Here is a 19,204-nt window from a genome sequence, read left to right on the forward strand (position 1 = left end):
CATGGGTAAGGTAGGGGTGCTTATACATCCTTAGGTTGCCTCTGAATTCCAGTGAAACCAAAAATTCAAGGCAAATTTGGAGATTCTTGCTTAGGTGTAACACCTAAAAAAGAATTTCCATTAAAGGGGGTGGGTGGAAAGGAGGGAGGATCTTCAAGCCCTGTTGTGATGAAGAATAGAAATGCCACTGCCCCTCATTAGTTTTGGAAGATTGCTAAAGGGTTAACAGCTACACATCCCACATATCCACATTTTGATTGTTTTAAACAGAGGAGAGAGAAAACATGCAGACAAAACACATTTCCTTCCCATAATAGTTACGTGCAAATTAGACTGTGCAGAGATGCAAAAAGATCATGCAACGCTAGGAGATTGAAGAATAATATGGCAGGTGAAATTCACTAATTGTACACTAATATCTGTGACACATGTTGGGGGAATCCTAAGTTATACCACATTACTACATGATGCCTTGGAATCCTTGTAAATACTTAATGTATACCAGTGTTCTGACCCACAAGATTCCAGCAGCAGCAACCCTTCCTGGACTTCCTTTGAAAGAGTGAACAGGAAGACTTGGTTCTCTTGCCATTTTTCATACATAGTGGATTTGAGCTTCTTTTATACTATTAGCATCACTTACAAATAATGTTAACATGGGGGAGAATTCAGAAGTGAAATTCAATGTATGCTGTGGCTGGCCAGGTTTTATAAACACATCAGGAGCAGATTTAAAATAAAGCCAATTTAAGCCCCATGTGTGAAATGCCCTTAGTAGCTCATGCTCCCTTATTACAACATAAATAAAAACAAACTGGCTGCAATCCTGCACAGAGTGAGCTGTATGCAGGATTACAGCAAATGACAGCTGCACGGGGGGGTTGGGTACGAATGAAAACCCTGGACGTCATCCAATTGTGGCAGAGAGTTCAGGTAAGGCTGTCAAAGCGACATGATAAATAACACTTCTCACATAACTGTGTAGTGTTTCACAGGTCTGCTGCTGCCACTTGTATTTATATTTTTGTAGTGTATACTTAAAGCACCTTGGGGATCCAGTCCTCCTGGCAGAAAGGTGACCAAGAAATTTGAAGGATTAGCATTGATGCAAAAATAGACATAAGGGGTCTGGAAAATATTCCCTCCTAGGTTATAAATACAGTCATGCGAGTCAAATTTGGTAGCCTTAATTACTTTAGCAGAGTCTCCTTAAATGTACTGTGTTTAACCCTATAGATTCTTGTTTCGAATGGCCCAGTGACATACTTTCCAACTTTTGATAGATGAAAATAGATACACTCATTTTACACTAAGCAGGCAATTGGTTTTTTTTTTATTTCGTACATTAATATTCCTTATGTATATCATGGAACCCAAGTCAGTGCATGGGGTTTGCAGGTGGTCTCCTTTCCAAGCACTGACCAGTTCCAGACCCATTTAGGTTCAGCGAAGGGGCTTTGTCTTGTGCCTTCAGCAGACAATGCCTAGATTCATAGTGTATTATTAAGCAAAGTGGCAGATGTTCTGCCCCAAGAATTCTAAAATACTATCTTCGAAAACAGAATTGGATCCAGACGTAGGCATGTTCACAGTAAGCCCACTGACATGTGCCACTGATATTGCTGGGTCTACTCTAAATCTGAATTTCTTACAGTCTTACAAACCATTTAAATGTTGATACTACAAATCGGCGGGTGGCGCTGTGGGTAAAACCTCAGCGCCTAGGACTTGCTGATCGCATGGTCGGCGGTTCGAATCCCCGCGGCGGGGTGCGCTCCCGTCGTTCGGTCCCAGCGCCTGCCAACCTAGCAGTTCGAAAGCACCCTTAAGTGCAAGTAGATAAATAGGGACTGCTTACCAGCGGGAAGGTAAACGGCGTTCCGTGTGCTGCGCTGGCTCGCCAGATGCAGCTTGTCACGCTGGCCACGTGACCCGGAAGTGTCTGCAGACAGCGCTGGCTCCTGGCCTATAGAGTGAGATGAGCGCACAACCCTAGAGTCTGGCAAGACTGGCCCGTACGGGCAGGGGTACCTTTACCTTTTACTACAAATCGGCTCATTTGTTATTCTATCATACAACAAATCTTACTTCCTAAATCCAAAAACGAACATTTGCAAAACACACCACAAAGTAGCAAAATTGTAAGAACAATACCAAATAAAGACATGAGTATTAAATCGAGCAAATAGGTCCCTGGGGGTAGATGTGGAGTTGCTTTCCATTAGTTATAAATTTAGTACACTTCAACTTTTACACAGCTGGTGTGATCAAGAATTCGAGTTTAACACCATTATGTTTTTAAATATCTTTAGGACATATATTCAGGAGCACTTAAATATGGATTAGTTGCACATTAACTCTTCTAACCACAATGGCAGCCTTGTTCAAAGAATCCATCTCCATGTGGTTAACATCACATGACTTGATAGCAGGGCTGTGCTCAACATGCCCCACACCACAATATGGTGCTGTTGCACTCAGGTCCTGCATGCAGGTTTCCCATTAGGGCAGGGGTGGGAAACCTCAGGCCCAGGGGCCAAATGTGAACCCCAAGACCTTTCTTTCTAGTCCTTGGCACTCGTGCCAATGCACACCCCTCACTGCCCCGATTTGTATCCCAAGTGAAGTTTTTTTCCTGGCTGAAGTGGTTCCCTAGCTGGAGGACCAAGATGGATATGTGTGTGTGTGTGTGTGTGTGTGTGTGTGTGTGTGTGTGTGTGTGTGTGTGTTGAAACCAATCTGCTGTAGAAAGGTGAATTGAACCTTCACTGTACTGTTTTTGGTGCCTGCTAAAAACATTTTTGTTTAACAATCCTATCCAGACATGTAAAGCGGATATGTATTTTGACTTGCCATTTTATTTTATAATGTGTATTTTAACTGCAGATTTCATTTATGTATTTATTTATATGAATAACAAAAAAAATCACTTTTTAGTGTATAGTTTCTATTTCATATACTCCCCCTTACACATTCCTGCAACTAAGCAGTTATACAAATTCTGATATATGAACAAATAAAATACCTTCATGGAAGTGGCAGAGATTAGGAATGAGCATAGGGAGGGTAAATTTAACATAAAAGCAGGACCAGGAGTGCATTCTCTTCCAACTACGAGAGTCATTGCTGGTGTTTGCTCCAGACTCTTTGCCTGTGGTTTAAATGACCAAGGTGGTATCCTGGGTGTATATGCCTGTTTGTGAGAGATGGGAAACATAAAATGATGTCAAAATGAAACCAAACACTTAAGATAAAACATTATTGAGAAGATCAGTTGCCTAGGGTTCTGCCTTTCTCTTGAACCACCAGAGAGATATTGTTATAGAAGCCAAAATGGTGTTGGCCTGCTTCTGACAGGCCAGAAACGTGACCATGGTTCATAGGTGACTGGAGAAAAGTCTGTGATTACTTAGAGCAAGGATAGCCAACGTGGTGCCCTTCAGGTGTTGCTAGACTCCCGTCATCCCTGACCATTTGGGAATGCTGGCTTGGACTGCACTGTGTTGACTGCCCTGATTAACACCTGTTGACTGCACCAGCCATCTGGAAGACACCATGTTGGGTACCACAGGCTTAAAGGAAGGCTGGCTCAAAGGAAGGCTGAATATCTTATAATTAAGTGTTTGCAGTTGCAGATGGCATAGCTCCAGGAAATGAGCTGCTTTAGCTGTGGCAGTGCACAGCATTCTGTGCACCCTTTACAACTAAAGTGGATTTATAGGACTGAACACCTGCTAAAATGGTTCGTGGATGTCAGCCATAATGAGAAAACAGGTACAGTTGTAGAGGAAACACGGCAAGGTTTGCTGGGACCCGTGAGTGAACCTGGGCTGACCGTCAGGAAACATGGGCTGATTTATGGATCTCATGTGGCTTTCAAGTTAACCTGTTCCCAAAGTTCATATGGATGGTTTCCATTGAAAACAAGCCTGTAATAAGCATTTCCATGCTGTTGCAACAAACGGATACCCTCTTGCGTGTATCTCTGGCATGCTGTCTGGCCTTAGTAACAGGGGACAGGCCAACAATGCACTAATTTGAATAATGTGTAAAGCAAAATTGTTGCTGCATGTTATACAAAAGCCCTTAAGGAGCATCTGGGAGAGTGGCAGCCAACATTTTGTGGCTGGGATGAATCTGGCTCTGCAGAAGGGTGGAGTGGGGGGGCGGGAAGCAGGGTGGGTAGACCCAAGAGGTCAGGCCCTGGAAAAATATAGAGGAAAAAGATCAATTGTAATACTAGTTTATTTACTGATATGCTTCCTCTTCAGGAATTGTTATTATCTTTGGCGGTCCCAATGAAACAGGATAGATAACTACAAACATGTTTCCCCTCCACAGAAATAATTCTTACAGCCAAAAACAAATCAGCCCCGAGCACGGATATTGTAAATGCGTGCTGCCTTTTTTATGCCCATCCATTTACAGAGAATAAATTTTGAACAATCACTTTGGGATTGCAAAATATGACATGGACTTACTCGTGCTTAGAGACCCATTGAAATAACAGCTAACTTAAGTCCCATTGATTCCAAAGGACCTCTCTAAGCCTGACTGAGACTGCAGTCCTAACCTCACATATCTGGAAGTAAGCCCCATTGAATTCTACATAGGGATGTGGGGGAATTGATTCAGTTTGCAAATAACATACAAAAATGGATTATATTAGGAGGAAAGGTTTGCAAAAATATGTATATTAGTCAAAACTGGATACAAAAATGTTTACTAGGAGAAAGTTGCATTTTCATGAGGATTTTTATTTAGCTAACTTTTTGCAGAAAGGTGAATTTCTGAATTTAAGATTGGGACAATGAGAAACTTGGAGAACAGATACTGACAGATTTGCCCATCCCTACTTCTGAATAGGCATAGTTAGGATTGTACTTTAGTCTGAACCAACCTCTATGTCTGAATTGTTGAGGCTCACGTTTTTCAACATCAAGGAAAAAACAGCCGAACAAAAAAGCAATCAAAAGCATCCTTTATATCTATTTAACTCTCTCTCTCTCTCTATTTTCTCCATAGGTCTAAATATTTTCAAGGGAAGAAGGTGAATGGGGAATTTGAAATCCGAGTGGAACAGGTTAGTGGGCAATGAAAATCTGTCAAAAATTGGCTCAGGCACGCAACTCAGTACTTGTTTTGCAGGTGCCTGAGCACTTCAGCTAGGAGGCAGTTGAAATTAAGGAAGCATTTTGAGCTGGCTTACATCAGATTTAATTTGGTTTTCTGTTATGGTAGTTTATTCATCAAGGCCTGGAGTGTTTTTCCAGGTGCCTGCTGAATCACGCTGCAGATTTTCATACTTTGCTTGCTGTAGGTGAAAACATGGCCTTTCTGAGGGGAGGAAGTTGCTGCTGTTTAAGTTTTTTTAAAAAAGCAAAATAGTAGAATATTTTAGAAGAAAACGTCTGAACAATTTAACACTTCTGCAAACCACATCACTTCCCACCTGTTTTCTTGTCAGAGTGCATTAAGTATTATTAATGCAAAGGTGCATCCACAGACACCTTCTCAAGACACCCCAGAACAATTCTGAAATGTATTAACATGTTTGCCTTCTTAATTCTTATAACATCTCAGTTCCCCCTTGGCGCATTCTAATTTTCTACTATGGCCTGCTTTGTGCGGAAGGCACAGAAGGACAAATAGTGTTTTCCCCCTGCAAGTTATTGGCTTTGGAAAAGAAGGCCTTCAGCACTGGTTCTTCTTTTCCATCACCTTCTGTATAAGCTCTTACACCACACACTATGGCGAGCTTTTGATCTGTTGCTTCTGCTTCTTTCCTGACACGCCAGATTTCACATTTGGCGTGAAAAAAGGCCAGGCTTTCTTTTGAATTATCTGCTTGGAAAATATACAATTTCTTCCTGGCTCTGCCTTTTTTTATCTCTTAAACTCCCAGCAGTTTTCCAAATGGTATAAACCATTCGCCACCACACCCTAGTACACCTTGTTTATTTGCAAGTTGCAACACAACAGCACATAACTTGAGGACTGTGCCATTCCCCCTATCACTATATAACCCTCTGCATCCCCCACTCCCAAATCTTCCCATTTCCTTGATTTCTTGGAAAGGTTTCTAGGCAAGTAGACATGAGCTCGATTCCCCTAATTTACAAATCAACTGGTGCTTTCAATACAGAGAAACCAGATGTGTATAAGTATGGTTTTGTGATTTTAGTGCCAGTTACCATCTGTGTGCCTGGGAGAAGGCAGAGTCCAGTAGATCCTCCAAATGTTGTTGGGCTTCAGCTTCCATCAGCACTAGCCAGTACAACCAATGGTAAAGGATTATGGGAGTTGTAGTCCACCAACATCTGCAATGCCACTGATTCCTCATCTCTGATTCAGATCAAACACTTGGGTAAAAATATAATAAACAACAATTGCTTCAGCCCACTTCCCTCACTTGCTTACATTCTCGCCAATGTTGTACCATAAACAGTTTACATTTGCCAAACAAATCACTACTAATTAAATATGCTGCTACCTGGTAGAAATCTTGTTAAGACAAACATTCTGTCTGAAAGTGAAATCCAGGAATAGGTCAGTTTTATTTCATGTGTTTTCTGCTGTTATCAAATAATCTCATTTATTTTTATTTTTCCACTCTAGGCAGAGTTTTCAGAACTGAACTTGGCTTCATATGTAGGCACTGGCTGTATGGTGGACATGCAAGTCATACGGAATGGCACCAAAGTGGTCAGGTGATTGAAATTAACTTTTTCCCCTTTACAATTAATCTCAATCTTGTTGCTGTTTTAAAAAACCAATCTGGGTGGGATTCACCTAATAAACCACATCAGTGGAAGCCCTGCACAAGGACCTCTGCTTGTGCAACAGAGCTTCCCCAGTCCCTCTGCACACCTTCCATGACCCATGGAGCATTTGTAATAGTCCAACACTGAATTCCACCCTCTGTGTTTTCTTACTATCTGGGATGGATAATTATGAGCAACCTGTTATGGGCTGACCAGCCTGATGGAATGTGAAGTTTATTCAAAGTCAGGACTTCAGGAAGCAAGGGCTGATTTGGTTTGTGTATTTGTTAATTGATGAAAGGGATTCTTTTGGAAGCAGTTTTTCATAGTAATCTGGATCTTGGAAAAGCGGAGCAGTGTTACTTTGGAGTGTGTCCATACTGCTAGAAAATTCTATCCACAAATATCCAAAATGCATTGCCATCTTACCTTAGCCCACCCCATTCTCATTCCCTGGGTCAAAAAAATGTGTATGTATAAATTTATAAAATGTATGTGGATTGTCCCTTGCATTTTATGGCCATTCCTTTTGTGAACCAGTATTTTAAAAGGATTCTTGCAAAATGTAACCACTTCCACCCTATATGATCTCAAGTGCCTGCTTTAAGAAAGCATGTGTTTCAGTTGTGGATCACATGCCTCACTTGCAAAGGCCTCGGGTTCAAACCCTCATATTTCCAGGTAGGGCTTTTGCACCTCTTTGAAACCATGACTGCCAGGCCAGTCACTGTAAACAGTAGTGAGCAAGATTGACTGCTGGTCCAACTTGGTATAAAGTTTCAGTCTCTGTGATTCTAGCAGGATAACAATTAAGTTTTATTTATTTTTATACAACACAAAATGCAAATACAAGCATCTCTATGTGAGCAAACTCCCTGGGAATTTGCAGGGGAAGAAGAGGCTGTGGGTGTTGATGGGGAGTTGGGACCATGAATGATGTTCACAAGACACAATTCTATTCAAATTACAGGAGTCTACACCACAAATTTGATTAGCATGAAAGCAATTTCCTCAGGGTTGTGCCTGCTTTTCATAGGCATGCATTGTAATGCAACGAGAATGGGAAAAACATAGCAAAGGAAAAGTACATATGGATGAATTTTGTGTTACGGTACATCCAGGGACACAGAGCAACTATTATTTTTCTGAGACACAAAAACTTATTGATGTCTGGGTGTGCACAGCAATGCTAGCTGCTGAACTCATTTAATTTTTCCCAGTCTGTTCATTTTGGATACAGTTGTCTTTTTTCTTATCTGAATTCCTAGACCCTTAGCTGAGAGGGGGGTGGGTTAGAATTTGTACTCGTCCTACTCAACTCATCCCTTACATTTCTTCTTCTTCTTCCTCTTCTTCTTCTTCTTCCTAAAATTTGTATACCACCCTTCATCCATATATCTCATAACATAAAAATACAAGATAAAAACACAAAATGCATAATAAAAACAAGAGCAAAAAACCCACAAACCAATAACCTCCCACTTCACATCTCCTTGTGTCCTCTGGGGTTATTTTATTTTCCCAGTCCTGAACAAGTGATAAACCACCTCACAGCAATTACAAGGGGCTGTATACAACTTTCTCTGTCTGACAGCACATGGGTGTGTGTGATGTGTGTGTTGTGGAGCATAGCAGCCCAATCCAGAATACAAAATTTAACCCAGTTCAGACCCATCGGACTCACTGAGGTAGGAAAAGTTGAACTCCAATTACTTCACCTTAGTAGTGTTGTGGATCTGGCTGTTAATGAGCGTGTAGGTGTGCTCAGGATGACATTCTTGCATATGTGGCCCAAGGCATGTGTTTTGACATATATCTGCTCTGACATACTGCTGCAAACACTCAGCATTTGTTCAACACATGTGCCAGTTTGGCCCTTGGGAAACACAGCACGACCGTCTTGTGTTACCACCCTTGGAGTAATTTAGAAGATACTGGGTGGGGGAGTAATGCTTTTAATGGGTCTGTTGGAAAGGATCCCTAATTTATCCTCCTCTATAACTCCATTCAGAAAAAAAGAAAGCATTCCCATAGCCTTCAAATTAATCTGTGCGGAGGCAGGAAACAGATTTCCGTTCAATGTTCCAGACTGAACTCCTACCTCTCATTGTCCAGAGTCCTAGGCAAGTCAAGAGCAGACAGGCATCTATCATACCTTACATAATATTCATCGTAAAATATAACTTGAAGATGCTTTTAACTTTGAACACGTTCTTTTGTACATCTATTAGGTTGATGCCCATTGGGGCATTATGGGCTGAAGCTGCCCTCATGTGTGGAGAACTGGAATTGAAAATGACCTGAAAACACTGCCCTTCACACAAGCCCCCTTTTAAACCTTTGTGTAAAAATAAACTTGTACCTATCAGCCAAAAGATAGAAACACTGAATTCGATATTGTGGTATTATTATTATTTCAGGCCAAAAATATAGTATGAGCAGTGCCGGATTTACTTAGAAGCTAAACAAGCTATAGCTTAGGGTCCCACTCTCTTGGGGGCCCCCAAAAAAATTAAAGGGGGAAAAACTAGATGTACATTTCCAAAATATAAGCTAAAAAACAAATAAAATAAAACCTACACACAGCAACAGTGTTTTGCGTTGTGTAGGCTCCTATGATGTAAGTAATGGGCCCCACCTGCTAGCCAGCTCCCTAAAATATCACTAGTTTGCTTATTTGCTCATAAATTACCATATAGCATATATTCAACAGAAAAAAACAGTGACAATTTGTTGTTGACAAAGGACAGCTGGACATATAAAAGGCCCCATTACCTTCAGTAGCTTAGGGCCTCATCAAACCTAAATCCGGCCCTGAGTATGAGGATTTGATAAAGTTCTGTCGGTGATCTCTTGGTTAATTTATTCCTTGCACAACTGTGAGTTAACTGTGTTTATAGGTTAGCAGCTAACTTCAGTACCATTTTAAGCTAAATCTCTCCTGCTGTGGGGACCACCATTTAGTATAATGCATTTAGTAAGATAAAGCCCAGATATACCAGAATGGATATACCACAATGATTGATCTAGAGAACCACCTATGGGGCTCTATGTTGTTGTTGTTGTTGTTTAGTCATTTAGTCGTGTCCGACTCTTCATGACCCCATGGACCAGGGCACGCCAGGCACTCCTGTCTTCACTGCCTCCCGCAGTTTGGTCAAACTCATGTTTGTAGCTTCAAGAACACTGTCCAACCATCTCGTCCTCTGTCATCCCCTTCTCCTTGTGCCCTCCATCTTTCCCAACATCAGGGTCTTTTCCAGGGAGTCTTCTCTTCTCATGAGGTGGCCAAAGTACCGGAGCCTCAGCTTCAGGATCTGTCCTTCCAGTGAGCACTCAGGGCTGATTTCCTTCAGAATGGAGTGGTTTGATCTTCTTGCAGTCCATGGGACTCTCAAGAGTCTCCTCCAGCACCATAATTCAAAAGCATCAATTATACGGTGATCAGCCATCTTTATGGTCCAGCTCTCACTTCCATACATCACTACTGGGAAAACCATGGCTTTAACTATACAGACCTTTGTTGGCAAGGTGATGTCTAGCCTTTTTCAATAAAGGTACAGATAATGGGAAGCAAGATACAGATCAAACACAAGAGTAGTAGTCATTGTAGATCAATATATCTTAGTGGTAGCTTAGTGTAGAAGGTCCCAAGTTAAATCCTTGGCATCTCCAGGTAGGGTTGGGAGAGACCTCCACCTGAAACCTGGAGAACTACTGTCCGTCAGTGTAAATAATGCTGAGCTAGATGGACCAGTGGCCTGGCTTGGTATAAAGAACCAAGTTTTCCTGCCTGATCAAGAGGAGGTAACAAAAGCTGAGAGGGCAATGAGTCAAGCCCTGGAGAAGAGCAAAGCCCCTAAAGGGATTCTTAGTGCCAGGAGGGAGTGGCTTAATGCTGTGGTCTCTGTTTGTATTTCAATGCTTTTGTATAAATGCATTCATTCTTACCATGGTGGTTGGCTAAAATTCCCCTGTCAGAACTATGGAGAGGTCAAGGGTTGTTCTGTTTCCTTGGTATAAATCTATTCATCCTTTAATTAAAAGTGACTTTCCTATCGATTCTGGTTGGCCAGTCCTAGTGTGTGATGTTGACACAGTTGTGACCTGTTGCACAGGAATTCCAGATTGTCTGTGGCCTGAATATACACGGCCTTATGACAACTTCATGATGTTTAAAAAAATTATTTATTGCTAGGCTTTCTACCACACCTTCCTGCCAAGAAAATGTACTCATGGCAGCTCACAAGATTATTAGAATGGTAAGACAAGCAAATGCAACAGTAATACATAAATAGTGGTAGTTAAAACAATTCTTGAAACAGTCCACATTAATAAAATACATGCAATAAAACCATATTCACTGCCTTCTCTTACTCTGCACGCTGGGGAAACCTGCTATATTAAAGGAAGTTACCTTCCTTTTTCATAGCATGTGTCTATATTTCCAACAGGGTTGTGTATAAAAACAGAAAACAAATCCACATTTTGCACAGTGTTAGCCCAGATTGTATTACTCTGTACTGAAACACACTATAGAGCTTTTGCGATGGAAGTGACTGAAAAAGAGGGGGGAGGAGCAGAAGACATTCTCTGGCTGCCATTGGCTGAACTGCTGATAATATCCTAGGAGGAGCAGAGTAAATTGGAGCCATAAGGAAGGAGGGGTAGTGCGTGGGAAGGGAGAGAAACATGAGCCTAGGGTGGGCAGAAGGCAGAATAGGATCTACTTGTAGATCTTTGAGTGATTTAAAGTTGATCAGCAAGGATTTTGCATTCCCATTTAACACAATTGCCCCGAGTTATATTGCTGAAAGAAGGTATCCTTTTGATTGCACGTTCATTGTGATTTGTGCTCGTGATGCTATTGCAGCAGACATACGCAGTCCTGCTCTCAATACTGTTTGTTCTCGCAAAAGTTTTAAGGCACTCTCAGTTCTTGAATTCCAATTAGTGCACACCCTGTGACCTCCTGCGGAAATTCTGTAACAAATATTCCAGTTTATTATTGTCACATTTTGTTGCATTATATGCCCCTCCATCGTTGTGCACTTTGGATGCATTATAACACCTATGGGTAGCAATCATGTAGTAGCACTGGGGAAACATCACAGAATAAATAATGAAGCAGAATGGATCCTCTACAAACAAACTATTATTCTGTCGATTGCATGTTGCAGAAGACACCTGCCATAAAACACCAGCCTAAAGGGTGAGAATGTTGAGGGGGGAGGTAACTAGGAATGCATTTTTGGGTGGAAGGCTTGTGGGCTTCATCCCAAATGGTTGCACAAAACAATTTCCTGGACTCAGCATTCTTTCATTCTAAGTTTATGTGTTGTGCAACTGGCTCTAGTTGGCGGGTCTTGGGGCTCTAGCAGATCATGCAACCCTGAAGTCTTCTCAACCCTGCCCAGAAGCATAAATCAGTAGCTTGGCGAGAAGGCAGCAGGCCAAGGGAAACAGGAGGTAGTGTAGGTTTGAAAAGGAGGGATGAATTAACTCAGGGGAATGAGGGAATGAGACAAAAGCCAGAACAAAGATGGAAGAGATGCATGTGACCTGAAGCTGAAGAAGTGAGGAAGGGGGAAATGTAGGTGTTGATTTCAAGTGACCAGTTTTGTAATGTCCAAATCAGAAACCATGGTTTGTTTTGCTCAAACATATCATGGCCAGAAGCCAAGACAAAACATTCCACAATCCCAGGTTCAGACATAGCACTAAAACAGGGATTATGATTTGCAGCTCCTGCTTACACTAGGGAGGATTGAACCTGGAGGTACCTGTGCATTTACAATAAACCATTAACTATGTCTTGTCATCATGGAGTGGCAGGAAAAGGTAAGAGGGCCTGTTCTGATGACTATAGAATGTAGGTAGGTTCATGTGGAAACATATGATCTTTCATTTATCCGAGTCCCAAAGTGTTTGGGGGCTTTAAATGGCATCACCAACACCTTGAGGCAGGAAACAAATTAGGTGCCAATGTAACTGAAATATTGCTTGTCAGAAGACTGGGATTTCTTCAGCAGCCTCGCCTGACAATATTGCACCTGACAATGATGACTATTGGTAGTGTACAAATACCTTTACCCGCCTTGAAATGTTCTTTTCTGGATAAATATGAGTGCTATATTGCTAGTCATGACACAGCAGCCGTTTCATCCCATGTTAAAACTCTTACTTGACAATAGGGTGGCTCATAGGATCTGGCTATAAGCATCCCAGACAGATTGATATATATAAGGTCTAGAAATTATGCAGTTATACAAATTACTTTGACTTAATCTGTCACCATCACCATGATTTCTTTAAAAAGTGGCGGGGGGAGGGATAGAAAGTTCTCTCTTTTTCTCAGCCTTTTACCGTCTCTTCTCCAGTTGCTGCTATTAAACAGCTGCTTGGGGCAGGGGGGTTACTCTCGTTGTGGGTTTGCTTATCTTCTGGATGAATAATGTCCCTCTTTAACTCCTCAGCAGCTGGCGTCCAGCCTATGTGTGAGAAAGATGCTGACAGTTATTGGGAAAACATTTGGAGTGGAGGCAGCTGCCAGAAAATAAAAATAAAAAATACTGTTAGCAGACAAGGGCAGGGAAAGATTGGGGGTATTAATACCTTCTAAAGTTCTTTCACATCCCATATTCCTTATCTGAAGGAGTTATCGCTCACCAGGAACCAGGTTTTTGATAGTTAAATCACAGGAAAGATGAAAGCCCTATTTAAATTTGTTTTGTTTTTGGTCATGTATCATTCTTATCATAATTTGCCTCCTTTCATCATGGCCTTTTATTGAGTCTAGTTTGAAAGGGGGGCGGAAACAAAGGTTAGCATTTGAGGGTCTCATTCTACTCTGTTGTTCACATATGGAACTCCAGATGACTTTCACTTGATCCTGGGAAACAATCCACTTTCCAAGCCCCCTTTCCCCTTCTGGTTCATTTTTAATCAAACACACACCCCTTTCCAAATAACATCTGAACTTTATCCTGAGATATAACTGTGAAGTTGTTATAAAGATCTACATTGTCCAGCCATGAAGCTCACTTTGTGACTAGGTTTGCACCATCTCTCAGCCTAACTTGTTGTGGAGATAAAATGAGAGTGTCTTATGTATGCTACCTTGGTATATAAAGGAGTGGGTGGCACTGTGGTCTAAACCACTGAGCCTCTTGGGCTTGCTGATCATAAATTGGCAGTTCGAATCCACACAACGGGATGAGCTTCCATTGCTCTGTCCCAGCTCCTGCCAACCTAGCAGTTCAAAAGTACACCAGTGAAAGTAGATAAATAGGTACCGCTGTGGCAAGAAGGTAAACGGCGGTTTCTGTGTTCTGGCTTCTGTCACGGTCCTTCATGCACTAGAAGCGGTTTAGTCATGCTGGCCACATGACCCGGAAAACTGTCTGTGGACAAACACTGGCTCCCTCGGCCTGAAAGTGAGATGAGTGCCGCAACCCCATAGTCGCCTTTGACTGGACTTAACCGTCTAGGGGTCCTTTACCTTTTACCTTTACCTTGATATCAAGGAAGGATTCCCTGGAGAATCCTGTTTTATTTGTATTTAGTGCATAGATTTAAGAAAACTACTTATTCTGCATGCAAGAAAAAAATAGTATTTATACACAAAGAACTGATAAAAGTCAAAGAATATGGTCAATGTTGAGAACAGGTATACAAGAGAAAATTGAGTCACCATTTTTAATGGTTTGTTATAATGAGGAAATAGGAGATACATCTTTGTTAGACAATCTATCAGCAGGTATAATAATGGGCTGATTAAGATAAATAGTATATTTGAGGGCAGGATGTTTAAAACAAAGGGAAAATAGTGATGAAATAGGAGGGCATCAGCCCCCAAATCAGACCCTTTTGGGGGTTTGTAAGAAACAAAATTAACATTATAACCAGATACAATTTACTTACAGACCCATTGCTTAAATTATGATTTACTTACAAACCCACTTGTTAAATTGTTTGCTTATGTAAAAAAAAAAAAAAAGTTCCCACTGGAAAAAAGAACTCGTACCATAAAAGACTGAATTTTGAGGATCTGAGAGCTGGTAAATATGATAAAACTAGCCAGTATAAAAAGGGTGAGGGAAGGCATACAGTTTGAAGATTGTAGAATGTGTGTCATGTATCTGCACCATAAGGCACAAAAAGATAGTCACCTACATAGCATAGGAACATTGTTAGAAAATAACTTATTAGTAATCGTATTTATGTTATATTTATATTGGTAATAGTATTTACATGATATACATTTCTTTTTATTTAGAGTTTTACATATCATTTACATTCAATGAGATCTTTTCTTCTCCTAGATATGGGGGGGGGAGGATTTTTGTACATTCTCACAACCATTATCCATAATTCCCAAAAGCTTTGGGGAATGCGCACATCTTGACTGAGTTCTGTACATTCTCTGGCCAATATGCATAATCTCCAACAGGCCTTCATGAATATGCATATCTCAACTGCTTTTGTGTATTTTTCGGGCAATATGCACATTCTCCAGTCAGTATGCATAGTCTCCATGGAACATGCTTTTCCCCCTATCCCTAATTCAGCAGTTTGCAATCTGCACCCCCTGACCTGCTTCTGACCCACTGCTTATTCACACATGGCCCATAGCATACTCTCCCTCAGATCAGTTAAGAAGGGATGCAGCTCCCCCCCAAAAACTTTCCTTCCTCCTTTCTCCTACTTTCCTTCCTTCCTTCTTGAAAGTCCATTCAGCTGAGCAGCACAAGGGGAATCACAGGGAGAAGGAAGTTTTAAACCTTCACCTCCTACCAAAAAAAGAAAAGAAAAAAGATTGCAGGGGGCTCAAGTTAGGGGGACTAAAGCTATAATTTGCATCTCGGATACTGTGAATGTCTCCAAAGCTCAGCAAGTCAGAGACAAGCCTTTGTATGTCAGAAAATATAGAGAGTTGTGGCAGCTGCCAATTTTGGCTGACCACTGTTTGTGAAACTGTGAATAGTTGACTCAGATTCACTGTAGTCTTTATTTAGCCATCACAGCAATTACTTGAACCAAAGAACACTAAGGATATTACACCTGAAGTCTCTGTCACATATGACTGTAATATGATTTCAGCTATTTACACTAAAGGATAAAGCAATACTGCCCTGTTACTTCAGTAAGACCCACGTGAATGAATGTCCATGAGGTGCCGCAGTGCATCGCGGGGTTTGTTCTAAGGTCATCACTGTTGATTCCTATTAGCTCAGGCACACCTGAAAAAGGACATTCTTTGGGAGATTATCGTTCTTCCCGCTAGCTGAAGTGACATATATGCTGGATTTATGCCTCAGAACTTTGCCTGAGGAGGCCAATAATACCACAGCAGTGTGCAGCCTGTCACATCTTATTGCCTAATTATTTATTCTCCCTGCTTTGCCCTGAGTCCTGAGAAAACAGTTCAGTTCCAAATCTCCTCTTTAGTCAAAACATGCTGGTCAGCTGAGCATGGTGCTTGTTAGGGTTCAAGCCCACAGAAGGTCCTGAACCCGGACAGCCAAGCAGGGATTCTTGAATGTGGGGGCCTCTCTTTTTTGCCTGTGTGAATAAATAAAAATTGTCCAGTAGCACCTTAGAGACCAACTAAGTTTGTTCTGGGTATAAGCTTTTGGGTATAAGCTATTCAGACCTGGTCTGAATAGAGATATTGGATTCTTGTCTCATTACATATGCTAAAGATATTTTTGGTCCCTTGCTTTTTCCTGTAGGACTAATTGCGGTCATTAACAATAGTCAACAGGTTTGCCATACCCATTGAGTCAATCACCCATCTCCTCCTACCCTTCTGAGAAAACCCCCATCCCACTGTCCCACTATATATAAGGGTCTGGTGACTTCTGTTTCAGTGCATCTGAAGAAGTGTGCATGCGCATGAAAGCTTATACCCAGAACAAACTTAGCTGGTCTCTAAGGTGCTACTGGACATTTTTTAAATTAATTAATTAATTAATTTAGACTGCGTCACACCAACATGCCTACCTACCTGAATCTTGCCTGTGTGAGGCAGTTATGGGGAACCTCGCCCCGGGCCTAGTTCAGCATGCTAGGCCTTCCCATTTGGCCTGATGTCCTATATGGCAGCAACATTAAGAGCTAACATTAATATCAAAGGACCTATAATAAAAGGGAAACAACAGCTAGTTAATTTGTTGCTGGTTTAATTTTGTTGAATGTCTTGATTGTTATTCATTTATTGTTTTTGTAAACCGGTTTGTGTAATTCGTTTGTTATAACAATCAAGCAGTAAATACATTTTATGAAGTGAAAATAAATAAGAAACACTGCAAATCACCCCAAGATCTATCAGTAGCTTCTGATCTAAATACTGCTCACTCATGTTCTACAATACTCAGGTGTCCCACAACAGATGCGAAAATAATCTCTCAAAGGCGTATAGCTTTTGCCAGGTGGGACTAAGCCTCTATGCTAGGTTCCTGGCAGGTGAGGGCCTGTTGCCTACCAGGAGGGAGAGGGGTGAGGCAGCAGGGGAATCAGCAGGAAGCAAATGCACTGGACAACCCACCACCTCACCCATCTCTCAGTAGGCAATGGTGACCCACCTGGCGGGAAGCTAGCGCAGTGGCTCTGCCTTACCCCAGACACTGCTTCTGGCTTGTGGGCATCCTGAAGGCATGGCTGGCTGCTGTACGAATCAGGATATTGGACTGGTTTGATATTGGGTCTGATCCAGCAGAGCTCTTCTTGTGATGAAAACTGCGCCTAAAAATTAATTCAGGGAAATGAAATAAAAGTAACCCAATAAATATTAAAACACTTTCCCAAGTTTGAACCCAATTCATCAGAAAACACCCTGAATAATAAACAGCTCAAGGTATAAAACTGCTTTAAAATGTTTAGATTTAATCTACAAGGGAGGGGAATCATCTCTTCTATACTTGGCTATTCTATCCTAGGTAGATTCAGACCAGCAGCCTTCCCACAATGGTCTATTGGTCTATTGGTGCTTGATTTTAACTTCTTTTTGCTTTTAACTTGTTCTTAACTTTTTATGATAAAAAGTTTGGCGGGGGTGTAGATAGGTAGGTAGGTATAAACTGTTGCTATGTATTTTTGTGATACAGCAGTATATAAATATTTTAGTTAATAAATAAGCAAACCTCAAAAGGAGAACTCTTCCATCAACTAGGGAGTCTGTGTCTGCATATACCCCGCACATTTAAGGTACTCCCCCTCCCAAAGAATTATGGGAGCTGTAGTTTACTCTTCACAGAGCTATAACCCTCAGTACCCTTAACAAACAACAGGTTTGGGGGGGTTATGCTTTAAATGTATGGTATATATGCAACCTATGACAAAACAGACAATGCTCACTTTGTGTTTTCTATGGGAAAACATTCTCTAATAAGTGAACATATGTGTTTAATGGATAGATGTTTTCATTCATAAATGCCATGTGGTGATCTTTAAATTGGTCTCCAGCTTTAAGAATTCAGCAACTGCTTTTGCTCTGTCATCTGTGCAGCACATTGCAAAAAATTGCCACCAAATCCATCCAAAGTTTTCACATGAGAACGGCTGGAAAGACACTTTTCCATTCCTAATTTATTATCTTTAGTTCTTGTTGTAGATCATTCCTGTATGAGCCTTCCTGTCTGAGCCCATAATGGAAACTGTGAGAAATGTACCTGGAGTCCTCTCAGTTCTGTTTCGTAAATCCTAAAATGAAGGATTTTATTTATTGATGTCTTTAATATAATAACAATGACTGGTGCTTTTTTGAAATCTTAGAATTATAGGAAGGAAAAGCATTGGAAGCAAAAAAGAAAGTAATTGATAGGAAGTGGATAACTTGACTGACTTTTAATAAATGTCCTCGGATTATGTCTTCTAGATCCTTCAAGCCTGACTTTGTTCTCATCCGGCAGCATGCTTACAGCATGGCACTAGGAGAGGACTTCCGCAGCCTCATCATCGGCCTCCAATATGGCGGAGTCCACAGTGTCAATTCTCTTTTCTCCATCTACAATTTTTGCAGCAAGCCCTGGGTGGTAGGTGCCATTCTTAAGCTTCCTTACATGAAATGAGAGGGGAGTTGAGGATCCCCGTACTGCAAGAAGCTCCCAATTTCATACTTTGGTTGTTTTGGTAAATCTAAATTATTTTGTTGTTATTTTGTTTCAAGCACACCAGGTATGCTGTGAGACTGAGGATTCTGTGCAACTCAATACCTAACAGGCCAAATAGCTGAACTGAGGAAAGCAGGCCTTGGGCTTTTGCTGAGAGAACATTGTCACAGGCAACTCAGTACTTTATAAGTGTTGTTTGTCTGGCATGTGGCAACCACACACTGGATTTTCCAATGGCCTGGAATTAAGTAATTTGGAAGAGTGGAGGATTGTCATGTGCAAATAGTTTACCTGATAAAGGCTTAGACTTCTGGCACTGATACATCC

General features: G+C 41.3%; 1 protein-coding gene across 2 annotated transcripts in view; it reads left to right on the plus strand.

The window, feature by feature from the left end:
- Positions 1 to 19,204, plus strand: part of SYN3 (synapsin III) — a 177,363-nt gene that overhangs the window by 22,077 nt on the left and 136,082 nt on the right. Inside the window, exons 3-6 of one of the 2 annotated variants that reach the window (XM_053407333.1) lie at positions 4,538 to 4,588; positions 5,026 to 5,083; positions 6,619 to 6,710; positions 18,643 to 18,799. In XM_053407333.1, the coding sequence (XP_053263308.1) occupies positions 4,538 to 4,588; positions 5,026 to 5,083; positions 6,619 to 6,710; positions 18,643 to 18,799 (358 nt within the window). The remainder of the gene's footprint in view (positions 1 to 4,537; positions 4,589 to 5,025; positions 5,084 to 6,618; positions 6,711 to 18,642; positions 18,800 to 19,204) is intronic. The other variant, XM_053407334.1, reaches the window with a different exon arrangement.

This window comes from Podarcis raffonei, chromosome 10, assembly GCF_027172205.1.
Source record: "Podarcis raffonei isolate rPodRaf1 chromosome 10, rPodRaf1.pri, whole genome shotgun sequence".
NCBI classification, from domain to species: Eukaryota; Metazoa; Chordata; class Lepidosauria; order Squamata; family Lacertidae; genus Podarcis; species Podarcis raffonei.